Source organism: Echeneis naucrates, chromosome 5 (genome assembly GCF_900963305.1).
Source record: "Echeneis naucrates chromosome 5, fEcheNa1.1, whole genome shotgun sequence".
Taxonomy (NCBI): domain Eukaryota; kingdom Metazoa; phylum Chordata; class Actinopteri; order Carangiformes; family Echeneidae; genus Echeneis; species Echeneis naucrates.
The window spans coordinates 518,647-539,740 of NC_042515.1; the positions used below are offsets into that span (position 1 = coordinate 518,647).

The following is a 21,094-nucleotide window of genomic DNA, read 5'->3' on the forward strand; positions in this document are numbered from 1 at the left end:
CGCTCATTAACTTTGAAGCGATGATGACAAACTCATCCATCATTCACTCCTCTGCTCTGAGCTAACGCTTCATCACGCTCTGTTGAGTCGTTATATTAAATGATAATAATAATCATTATTATATTGTTGTATGAGAATGTATCTTTTTCACTGAGGTCAAATGAACAGTGTGTGGGCTGATGCACATTTCTGCTGTTAACACACACACATCAGTAAATATGTGAAGAGCTCAGTTTATAACTGATGAAATCAGCACGTGTTAAATGTCTTTGATTCATTTTCATTTTGAAAACAGATTTTAAACGGTTTTTGTTTTGGTTTTACACCTAATTTTTCTTTCCATCTGAAAAACATAATCGCAGATTATTGAAGGGCGGCCAACTTTTTTTTTAAAATTGATTTCTATATTCTTTAGTGTATTTAATTAGACCATTTGAATATATTTTGAAATTATTAAATTTTATTCATTTATCCTGCAAGTTTCAAAAGGAAAACATTTAAAAGAAATTTCAAAATAAAGTTGCAGGTCTGACGCCTCCATCACCAACAGGCTGCTGGACAGACAGACAGACACACACACGGGATGAAGAATGACAGAAAACAGCCAATGACAGAAGATGGAGAACGTGTAATGTGATGAACTGTGCTGTTGTTGTGTTGTTGTGTTGAGCGTTTGGAGTCTGGAGGTTGAAAGGGCTTATTCACAGAAAGAGAACACAACACATCGTATTAATAATACCATTGTTGGTATTATTAAATGGAGTGTGTGCTGGTTAAACAGTGAAAAAGAAAAAACTGGCACAAAATTGGAGAATAATTCAAAATAAATTGAGACAAGAATAAAAAATAAAACTAATAAATAAATAAACTGCATGTTTGTCTTTCTCCTCTGACCTTCCACTGATATCTCATTCACCCATACAGTGTGTGTGTGTGTCTCACTGAGCTCCCTGCAGAATCTCTGTAATGGTTTGTTGGCAACTTTTCTCCCCCTGGCAAACACCCCCTTCCTGGAGAGGCCAGATATTGGGATCTCATCATTTCAAAGGACACACACAGACACACACAGACACATAGGAATCAATATTTCCGTTCTTCTGTGTGGAAGACCTCACAGAAACTACTACAGTCCATCTATCATCCATCCAGCTGGGAGAGAGGGCGAGAGAGAGAGAGAGAGAGAGACTATTATTCACACACACAATTGAACACACCAACACAGAACTGACCTGACTCTCCCCTTCTTTCAAATACCTCCTCACACACACACACACACACACACCCTGTGTCGTCCCATTTCCCTGTTTAAGGCTCTGCTGACATCGTCCTTATGATATTAATAAAGTGCAGAGCGCTGAGAGCTCGGCTGTAAAAGCCACAGCTGTTAAAACTGCTCATAAATATTAATACACTGTGTGTGTCTGTGTGTGTGTGAGCTATCTGTCACTGTGTGAGAATGAATGACAATTATGTGTTGATGTGTTTGATTAATTGTGTGTTTCTGCGTGTCTGTGTTGTGTAAAACTGATGAAGAGCAAAACAACAAAATAACCTCAACAACACCAACTTTTCATCCCATCTAAAACATCAGCTGTCGCACAAACTGAACACAAAAACATCCCTGAAACTCTGTTTGTGAGTCTGTAGTTTAGGCTCTAACTGTTGGACAACCATATCCAGACACACACACACACACACACACACAATTCAACAGTGAGATGATGGCTATAGTTTGTTATGTTGGAGTTATTTTCCTAAAAGTGCACACGCACACACAAACACACACTTACTTTCCATGGAGTGTGTGCTATATCTACAGTACAATCTGTCACCTTCAGACAGACACACACACCCAGGCACACACATACAACAACGTGTTCGACTTCCCTTCAATGAGACTGGCATGAAACCAACCCTTCAAAGTAAAAGACTCCAATACAGGGCCAGCATTAGCATTAGCATTAGCAAATAAAATGCCTTTAACTTGGAATATAATATCATTATGATACAAGTCCAATAAAAATCACACAACAACCACAGTCAACATCCAACTATCTGTCAAAGGTCGTTACAACAACACGCTGCCGTCGATGTCCGTCAGGTTTTAAATCCAGGAAATTTTCCAAATCAGTAAAGTCACCAGTTTCCACTCGACGGTTGATTTTTCTTTGATTAGTTGCCACAAATCATTTGTTCTCAGCCGAGCTGTGTGTTTGTTGACGACCTCGCTGGCTGCTCGCTGTAATCGTCTGCGGCGTGCAGCTGCGCCTAACGGAGCGTCCCCTCGCTCCCGCCAATTAAATTAGAGAGTCAAATGTTATCACGAGCTGCAGCACTCAGGCCAACGGGAGGATAAGACCCGGGGCGCAAATAACCAGAGAGCTCCTGCTCAGGTACAGGCAGTTCACGTGTGTGTCTGTGTGTGTGTGTGTAGGTGGCTGAGCTTCGCCCATCAAACAGCACTGCGGACACATCAACCATTTATCTCAGTGAGCAGCAGTCCATTATTCAGCCGTCTGTCACATCTGCAGGATGGAGGTCAAGTCCAGCTCTCTGTGTGTGTTTGTGTGTGTCTGTGTGTGTGTTCAAGCTGCCAAATCATCTGTGAATAACTACAAGTTTGGCGTCTGTCATCATGGAAGCACTCAGCGCTCTCTCATGTGTGTCTCTGTCCAGTTTATGGCTCCGTTTGGAGACAAACACACACAGACACACAAAAAGCCATTCTGGACCACTTGGCCATTTGCGGTGGATCCAGCCTGAGTCCGTTCCCTGGACTCACATCACCTCAGTTCTCCTGTTGTAGTCTGAGCCCCGGAGGGTCCAGTCTAACGTCTGGAATCAGGAAGTGTCCTTTGGCCGTCTCAGCGCAGAGGGTCGTCTTTTGTTGTGTGACTTTGCGGGCCTTCGGGTCGACACTGTGCTTTAGCTGTCACACACAAACTCCTTCCTTACTCAGAGGAATCTAACAGCGACTCCGTTTCTGTCGGCTGCTAACGGCTGCAGGTCTGGATGAACCTCATTGGTCGACAAGAGGCTTCTGTCTATCAGTGAAAGACCCGCCAATCGAAACGAGGCCTTTAACTATCAGCTGTTAACATAGATACATAAAAGATGCCAAATAGGACACAAAACTGAAGCAGCTTCTTTAGAAAAAGTGAACCAACAGTTCCAAATGTTTTGTTTTCTTCTCTGATGAAAACAGATTTAGGAGCCGTCAGGATGTGAAAACATAAAACAGACATATTTATAGAAAATATTGCAGCACGTAAAATAAAACCTGTGGAAGCGGAGCGAAATCTGGTTACATCTGCTAGTCTCCGATTCTGGTCCTGATCTGAGTCTGGTCCTGATCTGAGTCTGGTCCTGATCTGAGTCTGGTCCTGAACTGAGTCTGGTCCTGATCTGAGTCTGGTCCTGATCTGAGTCTGGTCCTGAACTGAGTCTGGTCCTGAACTGAGTCTGGTCCTGATCTGAGTCTGGTCCTGAACTGAGTCTGGCCCTGAACTGAGTCTGATCCTGATCTGAGTCTGGTCCTGAACTGAGTCTGGTCCTGATATTAGTCTGGTCCTGATCTGAGTCTGGTCCTGAACTGAGTCTGGCCCTGATCTGAGTCTGGTCCTGAACTGAGTCTGGTCCTGATATTAGTCTGGTCCTGATCTGAGTCTGGTCCTGAACTGAGTCTGGTCCTGATCTGAGTCTGGTCCTGAACTGAGTCTGGTCCTGATCTGAGTCTGGTCCTGATATTAGTCTGGTCCTGATCTGAGTCTGGTCCTGAACTGAGTCTGGTCCTGATCTGAGTCTGGTCCTGAACTGAGTCTGGTCCTGATCCGAGTCTGGTCCTGAACTGAGTCTGGTCCTGATCTGAGTCTGGTCCTGAACTGAGTCTGGTCTCACTGAGGATCTGTCAAATTGGAGCCGGCAGTAATTTATCAGCAAAAACTGATAAAGTTCTCGTTCCAAAGAAAGGGAGGTTTGGGGCTCCACCAGGATCTGTTTCTGTCCTCCTCGTCATCAGTTTGGGGTTTGGAAGTTTGTTTGCTCGTTATTTTATGTGACCTGTAAAAATCTAACCCACCAACTGCCTTCTTTTAGTAGAGCCAACAGAAAAACTTTATGAAGCCCTTAACAGAGTTGTTCAACCCAATTTGAGTGGAAAGTGGAATTTCCAAATGAATGTGAGCCCATCGTGAGCCCATCATGACAGAAACCAGCGCTCAGGTGCAGAGGTGTGTGGAGCTTTAAATGAAGACTTTGGCGTGAATAGAGAAACACGACATCGACAGCGACCATGACGGGCACAGAGCGGATTGTCTTTGAGCCCAGAACAGCGTGGGTGGAGATATTTGTGAAGCTTCACATCTCATTCAGCGAGACACCGCCACATATCTCCCTCTTAATCACCCACCTCGCTTTTATTTGCCGAAGCCAAACATGTAATTTCTAACCTACAAAGTTGCACTAATTATTTAACCTTTTTCCCGATACTGGAGGAGGCGGCAGCGGCGGCGGCTTGGCTCAGCTATTGCTTCTGAAAACATCCTGTGTGATTGCCTGCTCTGGTTGGTGAGGTGAGAAAGCAGCAGCTTCATTTCCCTGTCTCAGTTAGAGTCCCTCCACTTCCACCTGGAGGATTTACTGCAGGCGAGATGTGTGTTTGCAGAAAGAACAATTACTCACACAACATCAAAAAGGACAGACGAGCCAAAAGCAGAACCAACGCGGTCACGATGTGAACAGCAACAAACAAGGCGATCGACTTCAACGTGCACTTTTAACAGAAAAATAACATAATCACTGAGCACAGGTGACGTGCAAGAACAGATGATTTTAGAAACAATGATCAAATATATATAACGGTGGGATCAGTTACCAAATGCATCTGATATTAGTGAGGGAAATAAAAAAAAAGGGTTTGAAGCCAACAGAAAGTCACCACCAAACTTAACTTGGACTAGTATGTTACTCTTGAATTTGAGTTCCAAAGGTAAAGAGCCATTTGGTGACGAGGTTAATGTGAAATATGTAAAATATTATCTGCCCCGTCCTGTTTGACCTGACAGCGCAAATATCACTTTAATTAGTGATCATATGAAACTGGAATTATTTCTGTGTTGTTTCTGTGGCTCTGATTGAAACGTGCACACCATCAGCTCTTCTTGCTGTTCTTCAATCATTTCCAGCTGATGGATGATGCTTTAATGTGACAGAATATCGAACCTTAATCGAATCGATCTGGGAAAAGTCGTCAGATGCATTTGGGAAACGGCGGAGAGCCAGAGGAGGCGTGATGAGAGTCACAGTGAGGAGCGGAGAGGATGCGTTGATGTCTAGAAGTAAACATACAATACCCCATGCTCAGAGTTCTCCATGTGTGAATCTCTCTATCGGAGCAAGGGCAAGGCAGGTACAGGACGGGACAGGAAGGGGCGGAGCCAAGGACAGGAAACAGGAAGATAGAAAGAGACATAAAAGGAGGTAAGACTCCAGCCAGAGGTCGTGAAACAATCACTTCTGTCTGGATTCGATTTTTTCATTTTTACATTGTTCCTGCTGATTTCTTAAAAAACAAAGAAACAAAGAGAAAAGATCCATAACTGTTATTTGTGTGTTTTCCCGACATGGCTGCCTGTTAAAGTTATGACTGTTATCGTTCCAAAGCTCCACCAGGATCTGTTTCTGTGCACAGATACTTTTCCTGAGCTGATGTACACAAATCTGTGTTAATATGTGCAGAGCGGATGATGAAGGTGGAGGAAAACGGATTTCATCTGATTTTTATCTGTTCGGGCGCCAACGAGAAGCTCAGACCGGAGTGAATAACCGCAGCGAGGAATTTATCAAGGTGACAAGTTTCAAACACGGAGACGACAACAGGCAGAAAACATGAACACTTTAATTATGTTATTTTTATTATTATTATATTATAGTCTTAGATTTGTGTTCTTTCTGGTATATTTAATATTTAGATGTTTATATGACAGCAAAAGGTGACTGCTGATGAACAGCCTGAAATTTGGCAGGAAGTTGGTAAAACAGTGTCCGATGACCTTTGACCTCCAGCGAAATGATACCGTTTATATTTAGCTGATATTTCTGGGCTTTAATTTAAAAGCTGATTAAATTCTCTACTGTGACTAAAACTCTTCAAGTGAAGGGGAGAAAATGGAAATGAGGCCGAATCACAGGAAGGTGGAAGTGATGTCAGCAAAACGAGTCCAAAAGATGAGAGAAATGTTCGGAGAGCACTGTTTGTGTGTCTGCATGTGCATGACACACACACAATTCTGTCTTTGTGAGGACATTCCTCGACTTCATAGACTCACCAGCTTTGACCTGATTCTGTCCTGAACGTTTAAACTGGTCTGACTGACGTCTAAAGGTGTGAAGGACGACAACATCCAACCAAATGCACAACAAAGACAAACACACAACAGTGTTAAACTATCACACACCTCAGGCTTCAGTTGTGTTTCTGTGATCAGTCCTGAATGTTTCTGAGTTTGTTGTGTTGACAGAATAAGGAGCTGATTTTTCATCATCACTGAGCAGAACTCCTGATCAGATACCGAAACACGAGGAGGAGGAAACATTCAGAGTGTGAAGTGACCAGACAGAATCAACGTGGCTGTGAATGACTTAAAGCAGCACATGTATGATTTAGATAAAGACTAACACATGATATCTTCAGTGTGGACCTTTTAAGTCCACAGAGCTTTGGAGTTAATAATTCAAAGTGTGTCTGAGGCCAGAACAGACTGGGGGCGGTTGGTCTCTATATCTGTTGGCCATTTGTGAGTATTTTTCCTTTTGTTAATTAGTTTTTATTGAAGCTGTTGAAATAAATCTTCCTTTTAGAGACTGAGCTGGACGGAAAGCGAACGGGGATGAAACGGGAAGTTTAAATAACATCATCTGTCCATCAGATCCAAAAACGTCACCTCGTGCAAATGGAATAAAAAATTCCGCCTGTTTTTCAGGATCATTAATGATTCATCCTTCCTCCTTTCAACCTTTTGATGAAAAATGTATTTTCCGGCGTCATGTTCGAGCCCTCGGGGGCCACCTGGCTGCAAAAACATCGAATCCCCATTAAGACCTCGGCCGTGTCCGGTGTTATTTATTCCTACAACACATCATCAGAAAAGATGGAGTCCATTTGGAACACATGTAACGGCGCCCTGAAAGATTAATTGGACAGTTGTGAGCACTTCACTTCGCTTCCTGACAGAACTTTTGTTCCAGAATAATTTATGAGCTCTGAAAAGCATGTAAAACACTTAAAAACAGGTTTCCTTCCACTCGGACAGCTGAAGAGCGATGGATGAAAAGTAGACGATGATACGACACGCCTCTCATCAGTCCTCTTTGAGCCGTCATCTGAAGCTCTATCAGTTATTTGTGTGTTTATTGTGTGCACAGGAGGTTGTTCTTAATAAGTGGGAGGTGTGTTTCTTTTTAATGAGCTCCGCTTTAACAGCTTTTATTTTTATTTTACTTTTATTTTAAATTTTTTCTCAAAGTTTCAGCTGCTTATTTCACAATCGGCTGCGGGCTCTAAAAAAATCACATTCTGATCAATTTGGAAAATAATCAGATTTGTGGATTTCATTTTAGTGTAAATAGTGAAATCTAAATTTCATATTGAAGGCCATTTCCTCGACATAAAGACGTATCTTCCTGGTGACTCGTCTTAAATCGTCGCTGTCTTTTCTGGCTGAGCTGGTTTTCCTTCACTAAAATATAACTTCTCTAAAAGAAAAGTGATCTGCGACGGCAGCTTATCTGAACCTTGCAGACTGTATTTTCCTCTCCTTCCTCGTCCTCATGCAGAGATCATTCTCCTTCTGTCGTACTTTCATATGTGCTCCATGACTCCGTTTGACCTGTACGGGAGCGTTCTGAGTTAGCGCAGATAGATGACGGCGTCTGAGCAGCATCTCAACAGTCTGCTTCCTGTTTCCCTCCTGCTGCTGCTTCCTTCCCACTCTGTGGTGGAGTTTGCCCTTTAATTGGCCTTTTTATGTATATTATGCTCAGTTAGCCTGGTTACCATCTGATTAGCATATTCATTTGACCCTCAGGTTAACCCAGGTGGACTTGTTTTCATTTTTTCATCTCATAAATTTTATTCCTTCCTGGCCTGTTTTAGGTTTTGCTCCCTCACCCTCCAGCCTCCTCGTTACATTTGGCCTTTTCCTCCTCCGGCGCCGATCGACTTTTATCCTCCTGGTGTCGGGATATCCCCCGTTAGCCCGGACTAGCCTCTCATTAGCTGTGCTGGCTGCCCTCGCGGCCTCTCCGGCTCTAAAGCTGCGTTCAGACTAGCAGGAAGAAACTTCCCTTTGCTGTGCCGCCGTCGGTGGGAGCTTTAATGTTATCTTTGTTGTGCGGTGCGTCCTCCATTTGTGTGTCTGCAGGCTGCTGCAGGAACACGGAGATAGACTCATATTCTCCTCCAAAGACATCGAAGACAAGAAAGTAAAGAATCAGTGCTCACACTCGATGAATGGAAGGTCGGCTGTATACTGTTTGCACCTAAACAACAACACAACATGTTGTCGTGTTTTTTTTTCTCCTCTTTCAGTAAAAGATCAGGGAGGACTTGGCCTGAGTGCAGATATATCAGCAGTCAGGGGATCAGAGACGACGCTGTAATTGGTTTATTTGAACAGACTCAGCTCAAACCTTTTGACCCACCTGAGCTTTAACAAACCAATCTAATTTCGAATTCCGGCTCACGTTATAAACGTCCAAAATCATCGGTGGCTTGAAGAGAGAAAATATAGGAAGTGTTTTTTTTTTTTGACTTTCACAGTAAATTTCTTCTAAACAATAAAACATGCAGCAGAAGTCTTCTGGGGATCAAACCAGCATTTCTTCTGAAAACAGCCCCAAACATTCGCGTCAACGCTGCCATGTAAACAAATAAAATCCTCCCGCCTCCAAGTTTTACAGTTTCAGTGACGAACATCGACACCGTGTCGAGGTGGGAACGTCAGCGCACGTTTACTGTCGGCTCGAGTGTGAGTACGAAAAAACAGAACAGAACAGAAAACAATGACAAAACAATGATGTGAGCTGGACGGACAGATGGACGGACGGATGGACGGACGGATGGACGGACGGATGGACGGACGGATGGACACAGAGAATCAGAGGAGGTGATGGCGGCAGACCAGTGTGCATGTTGCTGTGTGCGTCTGCTCTCTTTAAACAGGAACACAATTCGTCCGGAGATTGGGAATCTGAACTCAGGACGCCTCTGTGCTGTCATTATTTCTTTTGCCTTTCAGGGTTAGAGAGGATTAAATACATCAGCAGATCGCCTTGAGGAGCGAATGAAAGTTTGTGGCCTTCGCGATCGCAGCAATAAGTGGCCAATGTTTGATGAATGCTAATCTCTGAAAAAACACGGTTGTTTGTCCGACTGAAATGAAATAAAAAGGTTTTAAAATGTGATTCAGGCCTATTAAACCTTTAAACTAAATCCTCCAGACATTTACAAAACACCTTAAATCCATAAAAGACCATTAATGTAAATTTGAGCCTCAAACCTGAAACACTTCTTATCTGCTATCGACTTCGAGGACACTTCAGATCAACACGTCGTTCAGTCTTAACATTCAAAATGACTCCGCGGTCGTTAACATGATTGGTCGCTTCGGTCTCGAGCCGGGGCCGCCATTTTACTTCCTCCAAACTATTAAAGGTCCCATATTTCATAAAGGTGGACTTTAAAGGTCCAGATGGTGTAAAATGTTAAAATATGGAAATGTAAGATAAAATGCACTGATCAAATATGGGAATTCTTCTCAGATAGATTCTGTTTATGCTCCACAAGGAAGTTGGTGGATTAAACGGAAAATTTAACGTAAAGCTTCCTGTTTCGTCACCAACTGAAGCAGCTCAGACTCTGACCGAAGCGGCGAGCTAAAGGACGTGCTGATGACTTCCTGTTTCACTTACCTGCGTTTGAAGGTGAGAATGACGCCGAGGAGGATGATGATGAACATCAGGATCCCTGCGATCACGCCGGCCATCTTCACCGTGCTGTCCACCTGCTTCTCCGGCTCCATGGCGTCCGAGTCCTGAGTGGACGCACCTACACACCCACACACACACACACACACACACGTACGCACATAGTCACATCGATAGGCAACCACATAGAAATGATGTATGTGCACACACAGGTAGATCAATGCATGCACACGCAGCAACACTCAGCAACACTCTGACATGCACAACACAAACACACACTGAACACATTGATCCCAAGGTGAAGATACTCTAAACACTTCATCCGAATGCAAAAAGCTCCAACTCGACTCATGAACATCATGCAGCGATGAACACAACATGCAACAATAACAAACGCACAATCGAGAAAACATTATCAAGGAACAGAATTAAATTTAAGGTGGGGAACTTCAAAAGCAATAATTTACATGCTAACAATTTATTTTGGCTTCACATGCTTGAATACAATGGGAAACCACATCATGTAGGACGAGGACACAACGGAGCACAGCGCACATGCATGAAGAGAAAATGTGACACATGCAGGTCAAATCAAACAGCTCTTTATTAAAGGAATAAATGAAGTGACAGACAGGGAGGGGGAAACTCAACTGGGGGGGCACGAGTACGAGCTCTGCTTTCAGTGTGTGGAGGGGACGACAGACTGCAGCCAGGGACTCGTGGGGGGGTTACTGTTTATTTTTTTATTTTCTGAGCGAAAGCCAAAGATTTGGGTCTCGTGGTTTTTATTTGATGTTTCCTGTTTCTTTCTGCTTTTGGCGAACGGTGAGTGTTTCAGAAAACCCTCAGGTTGTTCTTAAATGCCTCAGGTCTCTTCTCAGGTTAATGCAACAGCCAGATAACTTCCTGTGACTTCAAACAGAAAGGAACCCAAATAATTCCAGGCATAACTTAATTAAAAAAGCAATTAGAGAGAGCTGTGTGCCTGAACTCCACCACAAAATAAATGCCCCCATCTCTTCGGAAGTCCTGCCAGTCAGCACTTTGGAGGCGACATGTTGTGTTTAATACAACAGGAGAGTCAAGTGTTTCTCAAACGGCCCCTCGAGTTCCAGTTAAAGTTTGACCTCGCAAAGAGACACAGATTTAACGGACAGACGAATCCATTCATCTGAAGTCGACGTCTTTGTTGGAGGACGACTGGAAACGGTCGAGGTTACATCACTCAGAGTTAGAAACGGAAAGAAGAGAAGAAGCTACATGGAGATAAAAATAATAAAGAGAGGAAAACAGGATGAAAGGAAAGGAGGGAACAGAAAAGGACAGAAAGAGAGCAGAAGATGAGATAAGGAGTCTGAACGCAGCAGTTTCCTCACAGATATGCAAGAAGCATCTTCTTTATAACCTCCATCGGCAAAAACGGCTGATTAATAGATTGCTGCTGCTGCGTGGGAGTTCACCCCCCCACCGCCTTCATCCCAAAGTAACAACACAAGGTTGGTGGCAGAATCCAGCAGGCCAAAGGCTGAAGAACTTAACCTTGGCACGCTCTGCAATAACTGCAACATCCCTCAATGGCTTTCAAAAAGAAAAACCCTGAATGACAAAACGCTGCGACTGCCTTTGTAAGCTGATCATCGATGGCGTCGGCACCTCGAAGCTTCAGCACATCACCTTGTGAAGGAATAAAAATGAACGAAACACATCTGTCAGCCTCCGTCCTGCAGAATAATGCAGGAAAAACCTCCCTGCAGCCTTCCAATGGAAAGGAGACATCAAACAGACGTTTTAATGGAGGTTTGGTATTAAATCTTTTACTGTTTGAAAGTGTTCAGTGGATCCTGGATGTTTTACCGTATTTAGAAGAAAGAAAAAATGAGCTGAACAGACCTTGCAGTGTCTGTACAGAGCTGCAGTCAGTGGACTAAAGAAATCCATATTCACAGCTCTGCACACTCAAAGACACGTCGTGCTGGTTCAGTTTTGATTCAGTCTCTCTCTTTTTTGCTGACAGCCACTTGAACTCAGACAGGAGCAGAAACAGAATGTGACGGACGTGCTCGGACAAAATATGTGGATAGTTTGAAGTGAAGATGCAGAGCAGGTTCTGTTTTGGAAGGCACCGCCTCGTCCAGATGTCGGGACGGTGCTTTTAAAAACCCTCAAACTGTCTGAGCAGCACTTCACTTCAATCAGCCTCGTGTCGGAGGTAAAAAGGATTTTCAGTGCGGTCCTTTCAAAATCGTGTCAAACACAGCAGAACGTCTCAACAAAGTCAGAAATGACAGATCTCACCCAAACGCCTCACATGAAGCGTGAGGAATGGTGCGAATCATGTTGGGACACACTGCTGTTTTTCCCAAACTCAAACTTTGAAATGTCTCTTTGACCCTGAAGAGTCCGTCCTCAAACTTCACGGACTCATTAGGACAGTCAGGATTCGTTCGTGTTTAATTTCCATGAACAGGATCTAAAACAGGACTCTCGCTCTCGACTCTCGGCCTGTAATCAGCGGAGGTGGACAGAAGTGTGACTTTCAGCTTGACTGATACATAAGAGCCTGGAGCAGCTTCAGAGTTCACACATTTCTCTGAAGTCTGCCATGTTAATCGCCCCACAGGTGCTTTAAACCTCAATGCCCCCCCCCCCGTTTGTTCACACCTCAGCGGCCGGCGTGCTGATTGGGTTCAACAGTTCATCTTGTATCGGTGGACGACCCCTCCTGGAAGCGTGTTCAGCTGCATTTAAAACCCTGATTGGCCGGTTTGGGAGCTGCTCGGCCAATCGGGCTCTGATGGCGTTCTGGGGCAGCAGAGCAGCGATCTGATGTCCATTACAAAAAAAAAATCAACACGGAAAAAGGGGATTGATTGACATCTGGTGCAAACACAATATTGAGGAGGCCGCAGCCTCGTTTATTTTTCTACTGTCACCCTGAGATAACAGGTGGCCCCGAAGTAGCCTCAATTTATGGCTCCATCTTGCTGTTTCACTGCGGGTGCTGGCAGGTGGTGCACAAATTATTTTGTTTCCACAAAACACGAGGACACAAAATGGATATATCAAGGAGGACGTTCATCATCTCAGTATCACAGAGAGGAAAACAAAGCCAACCAAAGCTCCGATCAGGTTCTGCTTTTTCTTCTGGCCCAGCCTGAGTCCACCTCATGAAGAGACCCTGAGCTGGTTTTTGGTTCTTAAAGCCACAAAGGTATCTTCTCTGGAGATAAACCCTTCAAAATAAAAGACTGTAGAGGTTCAAATCTGGAGCTTTAATATAAATTTTGGACATTTAATGATGTAATGGACAGAAAGCAGACCTCGCTGACACTAATGGTTCGACTTCGGTGCTGAGAAATCTTGATGAGACTAAAAACTGTGCAGACCTGATCCGTTGATCAAAAACTCTCTGGTGGGGATCGTTCCTCTCCATCATTTCAGCTGACACTTGGTCTGATTACATTATAATGGGCGGTGTTGCCACGAAAACCAGATGAGAGGAGAGTGTATTTTTAAAACTTCATTAAAACGCAGAGTGTAGTCGTTAATCTCACGCAGTAAGATGTATGTTTTTATGAAATGAAGTGAAACCTGAAACTTCTCTCAGGATGTCCATGATTCTACCTTCTTGCTGGAGTTGGGGGGGGGTTAGCTTTGTCTGTGTGGCTTGAAGAAGTCTTTGGATTCTTTAACCGACCTGTAAAATCCTCTCCGGGGTAAAGACATGAAATATTGATCTGAGTGGTTTAACTGCTCGAACCACTGCAATTCAGCAGCACTTGGCCTTGGCAGTGATGAGCCGTCGGGGGAACACTGTGTGGACAGCCACAGTTACTGCGGGGGGGCTGCAGGGAATACAGGATAAACACACAGTAAATATTGTGGGAAGTGATGCTGCACTGCCAAACAAAGAGAGTGGAGGAGTTTTTCGAGTGTTAGCTTCACAACGAGCAGCTGCAGTAGATTAAAGTCGTGCACCTCAGGAAGCAGCAGAGAACTGAACTGAGTTTGAACCCCACATCTATTCAGATTTTTTCTTTTCGGCTCAGCGTGAATAAGAAACCTGGATTAAATATCTCGATCCAACACGGAGGAGCATGTAAAGGTCCTGTGTTAAAATTAAATGTCCATGTGGTCCAAATTTTACAATAATCCGTCAGATTAATTCAATTATTAATCCCAATTTCAGTCCAGATTCAGACACTGAACCTTAAGACCAGCCGTCAGGACTTCCTGGGCTTTGTGATGTCATAATGAAGCAGTAAGAGCTCTCAGCCAAAAGCATGGCCTTCCATCTTTCTTTTGTTTCTGTTGAATCTTCTTCTCCTTTCTGGGCTGGAGCAGCTTTAGTCCAGAACAGCACCATCATTCTCATCCTCTTCATCGGCTCTCTGCGTATTCCAAAATCAATTTCACTGTTGAAACGTACCCACATGAACCAGGACCCAGACTCGGATCCCTCTGGACCGACCTGCCTGAGGAGATGAGGCAGAATCAGTCAGACTTTTTACTTTTTATTTTATGGACTTGCTTTTACGCAATGTCGTCTTCTGCTCTTATTGCATTTAGACTTTTAAAAATACTGTTCCGTAATAATAGTACTTTACACTAAATTGCCTCGATGCATCACTCTGTTATTGTGTGTGTTTCTGTTTAGTGTCTGCTCCTGCCAGTTTGTCTGTGTGTAAATCTGATTCATCGCTGTAAATTGTGTGTTTTTAAAGATGCTATATAAATAAAGTTATTATAATGATTATTTGTCTGTGATGAAAATGAGTTTTTTTATGGTTTGGATGAGGCGATGAGAGGAAGCAGGAATAAATGAAAGTGTTCCTGTTGCTCTGTGTCTTAATGCAGAAGAGCAGAGGGATGAATGCGTTAACTTCCTGAGTGTTTGCCTTTATGACTCTGACAACAGGCGGCTCATCCAAAGGTATTAATCCTTTGTGCTCCTGAGCGCACACCAGCACTACACTGTGTGCGTGTGTGCTGTATGTGTGCCACTTGTGTGTTATATCCTTTTCATTTATACATTTCTCTTTGCACTTTTCCCCTCCTTCGTTTTATTTCTCCTACTTGGAGCATGATAAAATTATCAGGGAGGAATTATGGGTAAAACCAGAGATATTAAAAACATAATCTCATCTAAATGGAGAGAAGATTGATTCTCCCAGCTACCGACGCACTGCAGCAGCCTGAATGGCATATTAAATGCTGTTGTTGCTGCTGTGTGTGTCTGTGTGTGTCACAGGCACAGATTGCTGTTTACAGTCGAACAAATTAACTTTTGTCATTTATTTGGGATTTTTTCTTTGTTTATTTGTTTATTTTGCATGTTTGTGTGTCATGTCACACAACAATAACAACCTTGTGTGTGTTTCTGTGTGTGTGCAGTGAGTGTGTGCCTGATTTTCTTGCTGTCATTGTATTGATTGTGTTGTGTATTTGATTGTAAATAAAATGTAGTTCATAAAGTTCACAGTATCTTTGGGATCTACAGCGCACGTGTGTGTTTGTGCGTAAATGTATTTGTAAAGCATATGCACATGCCTCTGTGTGTCACGCAGGTTATGTAAGTGTGTGCGTGCTGTTGTGTGTCTTCGATCTGGGTTGATGTGAAGGTTTAGCTCTCAGCCATTGTTTGTGAGCAGCTGTGGGTGCATCCTGCTGGATTAGCGTAAGCATGGTTGAGTGTGTTTAACAGGATTACTAATCTGAACACACTCGTGTGTGTCTGTGTGAGTGTGTGTGCGTGTTTGTGGTTATATTTTCTTAAATGGGCCTTTGACTGTACTGTACGTGTGCATCAGTGTAGATGTGTGTTGTGATGGATTAACATATCTTCAGTCTCCATAACTTGAAGTTCATAACAATAAAGGACAATGGTAATAGTTCACTCTCAATCCCTCACACACACACACACACACACACACACGCCAGACTCCATTAATGCTGACATTAATTTTAAGGTCATCAGGGCTTGCTTTGCTAAGCACTTCAGAGCTTTTAAGAACTAAAACGATTTAAATTCTCCATCATCTGGTCCCTGTGGAGCGTTGTTGTTGTTTACACTGAGAAAAAAAAGTGTTGTGTGTCTGTTTGTGTGTTCATGTTTGAGTATTACACATTATCCCGTTTACTGAACCCTGAGAAGCTGTCCAGCTGGTGAGCCGTCCAGCCCTTTAAATTTATTTAAAGGCGCCCTCTGATTGGCTGACAGGTCCTGGTGGGCGGGGCGTAGTGTCTTTCATATGACATCACAAAGTTTCAGAAGTCCTGATAACTGCTTTTAAAATCTTTAGGCAACTAATGACCTTTAATGTGATTCAGGCTGAGCTGTCCTTTGTTGACATAAAAACAGACACTAAAGTGTGTTTGGCCTCGATTGACAGTTGACAATCCTGAAATGCACTGTAACCTGCCACAGGATGAGAAAATCAATTACCGGGACACACAAAGCAAGTCGTGTTCGATCGGAGCTTTGATTTGTGCCAAAGCGAAGCGGCTAAAGGCCAAAGTGACGCTGATGTTTGGACACAGCTGCTGCAGAAGGTGTCGAGTCACACAAGTCGTTCTCTGTGATTGGAAATAAAAACAGGAGAAGAATTCAATTATGAAGCTGATTCATCCGAGTAAATTTACATTAAAGCTAAATTAACTCCTCTGTTTAAATTCCGAGCACAGAAAATAAACAGTATCCGACTCAACAGCTCCTGGCTGCAGCTGTTGTGCTTTCTTTAGTTTGTCTTTTTAAAGTCTTCCTCACAAACTCACGAGGTGGTGACGTCTTCGCTCCAACATGGAGAACGCAGCTCTGCACCAATTATTCGATTATCAGTCGTTTCTCTTTGAGGAGCGCAAAACAACTCAACTTTAAACTGAAGAGAAACTATTTCAGTCGGGTTAGGTTTCTGATAATTATAGACTGGAGCCATTCTGACCTTCATCACTTCGTATTTTAGTCCGACAGAGACTCCTGAAGTGGCCTCATGGAGCTGTTCATATGTAAAATAAACCACCCGGCAGGACGCTGCTTTCAGTTTTCACAGTCAGAACACCTCAGTCCAGTTCAAGAGTTCATAAACTCAGACTGCAGCTCTCTCTCTTTCCCAGCCTCCCCCTCCCTGTCTCCAGATGCTGCTCAGTATTTTATGACCCGGTTGGATTTACGTCAGGACAAGCGAACATTTTGTTACGACACCGGAGAGCAGATGGGAAATTCATAGCTGGGAGTTGGAAGGACGAAGTTTGCACAAGATGACAATTTGCCACAAGGTCTGTTTGTGAGAGCGGCAGGTACACCTGTCTGAGAGGGAGCTGAGGAAAATCTTCAGCCTGGATCTGGATTTCTCAGTTTCTGTCGTTCTTTCTTTCTTTCTTTGATCCTCTGCTTCTCTCCCGGGTTTTATTTCTTTTCATCTCTGGAATTCGGTCTGTTTCTCTTTTACTTTCTCTCTGTCTGTATTTCCCCGTCAGCTGTAGATGCGGTTGAACCCGCCGTCATCCCCGCAGCAGCTCATCCACCGCTGACTGTTATCGAGCCCTTAAAACGCCACTTCATCTGCAGAGATTCACCTGCCCCCCCCCAACATCATCACCCTGGAGTTTGTTTTTTTCTTTATCAGTCTGACTCAATCTTTTGCAAATTTGGAGAGCAAAGTGATTCACGGAGCGCTGAGCAGGTGGCCATGACGGCAGAAGGGTTGTGAAGAGCTGTGTGTGTTGTTGTGCGTTTGTGGGTCGATAACAAAGATAATTTAGATGTGATCCCTTCAGCGTTTCGTGCACACTTACACCACACACGCACAGACAGCAGACCACGTGTTGCATCAGTATTGAGTCAGTCATGCTGCGGCGCCGTACACCACCAATTATTATCGACCTTTGGACTAATGGTAATGGGGATTGAAGATGACACATAACAGCTGCCCACGGATGGCGAGGGGGCGGGGCATAGAGACACCACCGGTGCCAAACTGATGGGAAATAAAGGCATCTTTTGCGAAATCAATCCCCATTAATGAGACATGATCAGACTGGGAGATCTGAAGGCCGGATCACAGTCCGGTTCAGGTCTGGATGATGCAACTCAGAGCTGAAACGGCCATCTTAGAAATAAACCCAACGAAGACCAGTTCAGGTCGGGAACGTCCATTCAGATATGGGACAGAAGATCTGACTGGAAACGTTTCACCCTCGTTTCACCCTCCACCAAACATCAGCTGGCCTTCAGCTTTGATAGTGATGTCAAGAGTCACGTCTCTATATCGGACGCTCCTATTGGCTGATTGTGTTTTTGTTTATGCTGCAAGACTGGCAGACAAATCCTGATTTAAAATCAGGTTAGGGGGTCATCAACCACCAGGTGAGCAGGATTATGGCCCATGATGCTTCTCTGTCTGTCCTGCGACAGAAAGAGACTGATCGGATTGTTTCTGTAAACTCAACTTTGTGCATTTGTGCTTTTATCTGTAATATCTGGAGCTCTGTGAGGGACTGCAGTTGGAGAGATGAGCGAAGTGGGACTTCTGCCACCTGGCTGCTGCTGCTGCAGTGAGGGAGCGTGATATAACACCAGGACGGTGTTCGATTTCCTTTCAAATCAATCTCTACAAAAAGTGGACGGATGTATAAATGTGAGGGAGCGATATCTTCAACAGATACTGCGGCCAACGCTGAGGGGCAGTTTACTTTTAAGTTTGGTGAAAACCAAACAAAGCACTTTCTGATTTCACTCTTTAGACCTGCAGGGCCGAGAGCGGGCGGATCTGAGCCGGTCACTGAGTCAAATGTCCCTGGATGAGAATTACAGAGCGGCTGGAGGTCAAAGCACGCAGCAGGCTGGTGGATGTTGCTCTCAGGCTTCTTGTAGCTGAAGAAATACTTTTATTTATTAAGGCTAATAGACAAAGTGCTAAAAAAGTGAGTCTAACTCGTTCTGCATTTAAATGAAACAGCATTTTAATGCACCAAGAGGTTTTTCTGCTGCATTGAGCAGATCAGCCAGGCTTCATATGAATACATCCATATTTATTTCATTTAGGATTTCATCGGTGTCCACAGCTGAGCACGATATGCATAATTCTTTGTGTGGGGCCCAGAAACCTCAATTTCCCTCGGGACAATAAGTGTTATTGTATTCATGTGAAGTCATCTCTCATTCTTGACAAAGGGCTACTGACAGCGGTTTACGATTACGCCTGCAGCTGACTGACTCCCTGTTATATCCTCATTGTTCACGTCAACATTTTGATTGTTGTGTTGCTGAATGGCGTCCATATTGTGTTGTCACGTCTTCGCATTGCTAAATTAAATCCTGAAGTGATTAGCATAGACGTGTTTTGGACAGACTTCAGTTTTTGCATCACTGGGTTTTAAAGGACTGAACTAAAAACTAATAAATAAAATGTGATTTGGTTTGAGGACAGCAAAAAAACACCAATGTGAAATGTTGAACTGGATCTTTTAAAGGTTGCGTATCTTTTTGCGGTGCGGACTGGATCAGGATCAGGTTTGGTTTGGTCGAGGACTTGAAGATGTGGATCAGTGGAGGATGGTGCTTGATATATTAATAAAAAATAACCAAGTCTTGACATTTGCTTATTGTTGTTGCAATGGTCCATCTATCGGCTGGTTGTGTGTATGTGTGTGTCTGTGTGTGTCTGTGTGTGTGGGAAGGGTGGGGGGGTACATGCATGAGGGAAAAGAGCTTCAAACAGCCAGCGACACTCAAAGCAGAGCAGACATGCAACAAATGCAGTAAGATGGCAAAGAAAACAAAAACGATAAAAATTAAAAAACAAAAGAGGGGCGGGGGGCAACCAAAATGAAACAGGGTTGGTGTTTGTGTTCATGGTTATACCGTGATGAAAAAAGATAGAACATAGGGAGGAAAATATTCTGCCTATAAAGCAATAATCACCTTCGCTTGGGATGACTAGAATGTACGGCGTTGTTATTTGTCCCCTACCTATTACCACTAAGGCCAAGGTCGCACGTCCCCGCCGGAAAGCATGAGAGAGAGAGGGAAGAGAAAAACAAACAACAACAAAAAAAGGAAAAGAAAGAAGAAAAATAGTCTAAGAAAAAAAGACGTATAGTTTTCTCCATTTCATCCAACGTTTAGTTCTCCCTGCTTTCAAATGCACAATCTGTCTGAGAGGAGAGAAGTTACAGTGAGACAGAGCAGCAAAGGCCGGACTCTTCGGCAGGAAGTCCGAGTCAGTGAGCCCCCTTAACCAGGAAAAGGCCTGTCGTGGTGAGGTGAGGCAGGTGGGGGTGACATGTGCTGCTGGGGGGGTTAAGACTGGAGTGTGTGGGTCCAGCTGGACGGGTTAATAAAAGTAAAAGGAGGAGGGGAAATGGAAGAGAACAGAAATGAGGTGGTGGTTGAAAAAAGAAAAAGAAACAGAAAAGGACAAACTTTGTGGTGACGCAAATCGCGTCCAGATCCCCCAGAGACCAGAACCAGAACCAGCAAAACGTCTACATCGTCTACATTTTTCTTTTTTCTACGGCAACTTCATCGAGGCAACGCAGACGGCGTTTCTCCTGACTGAAGGACAAACGCTGAAGAGCACATCGAAACCTGTTAGGAGGTCCACAGAATGAAACAGGAAGTGGAACGCTGCGAAACGTTCAAAACAAATCAGCTTTGAGCTTTTAGTGGGATTCCTTCATGCAGACTTTAGACGCACCCCAGCGTCTCCAAAGGATTTTATTGTGAAATGTTTGGCGTGCTGTCTGATGTCTTCCTGCAGGCCTCCGTCAGTGTCACTTGTCAAAAAACGCAGCTCTCATTCTGATTTTATCTCATCAGGCCAATCTGATTCTTTGCCTGACAGATTTTTATAAGACAAAATGCTGATTGTGTTCCAAATTGTTGCATTTGTGTTTTTTTAACAGCTGAGTAGTTCAGCGGACAGAACGGAGTGTCGTTGATCAGCGACATCAGCAGGTATTGTAATAAAATAAGTCATTGGCATCAGATAATTAGCCATCTGCATTGCCTCAGAACGCTGCCAGCGTGTCCAAAACTTTACCAAAAATTACATTTCACAAAGATTTAAACTTCAGCAATACTTGTGAATTTACGTTTTGAGCAAAAATT

The 21,094-nt window shown here is 43.7% G+C and overlaps 1 protein-coding gene across 1 annotated transcript in view; it reads right to left on the minus strand.

Annotated features, from left to right (window-relative positions):
* ptprt (protein tyrosine phosphatase receptor type T) overlaps positions 1-21,094 on the minus strand; it is a 167,966-nt gene that overhangs the window by 51,322 nt on the left and 95,550 nt on the right. The window contains exons 16-18 of the mRNA XM_029502321.1: positions 19,907-19,963; positions 9,970-10,105; positions 5,352-5,384 (exon numbers count right to left, since the gene is read on the minus strand). Coding sequence (XP_029358181.1) covers positions 5,352-5,384; positions 9,970-10,105; positions 19,907-19,963 — 226 coding nt within the window. The remainder of the gene's footprint in view (positions 1-5,351; positions 5,385-9,969; positions 10,106-19,906; positions 19,964-21,094) is intronic.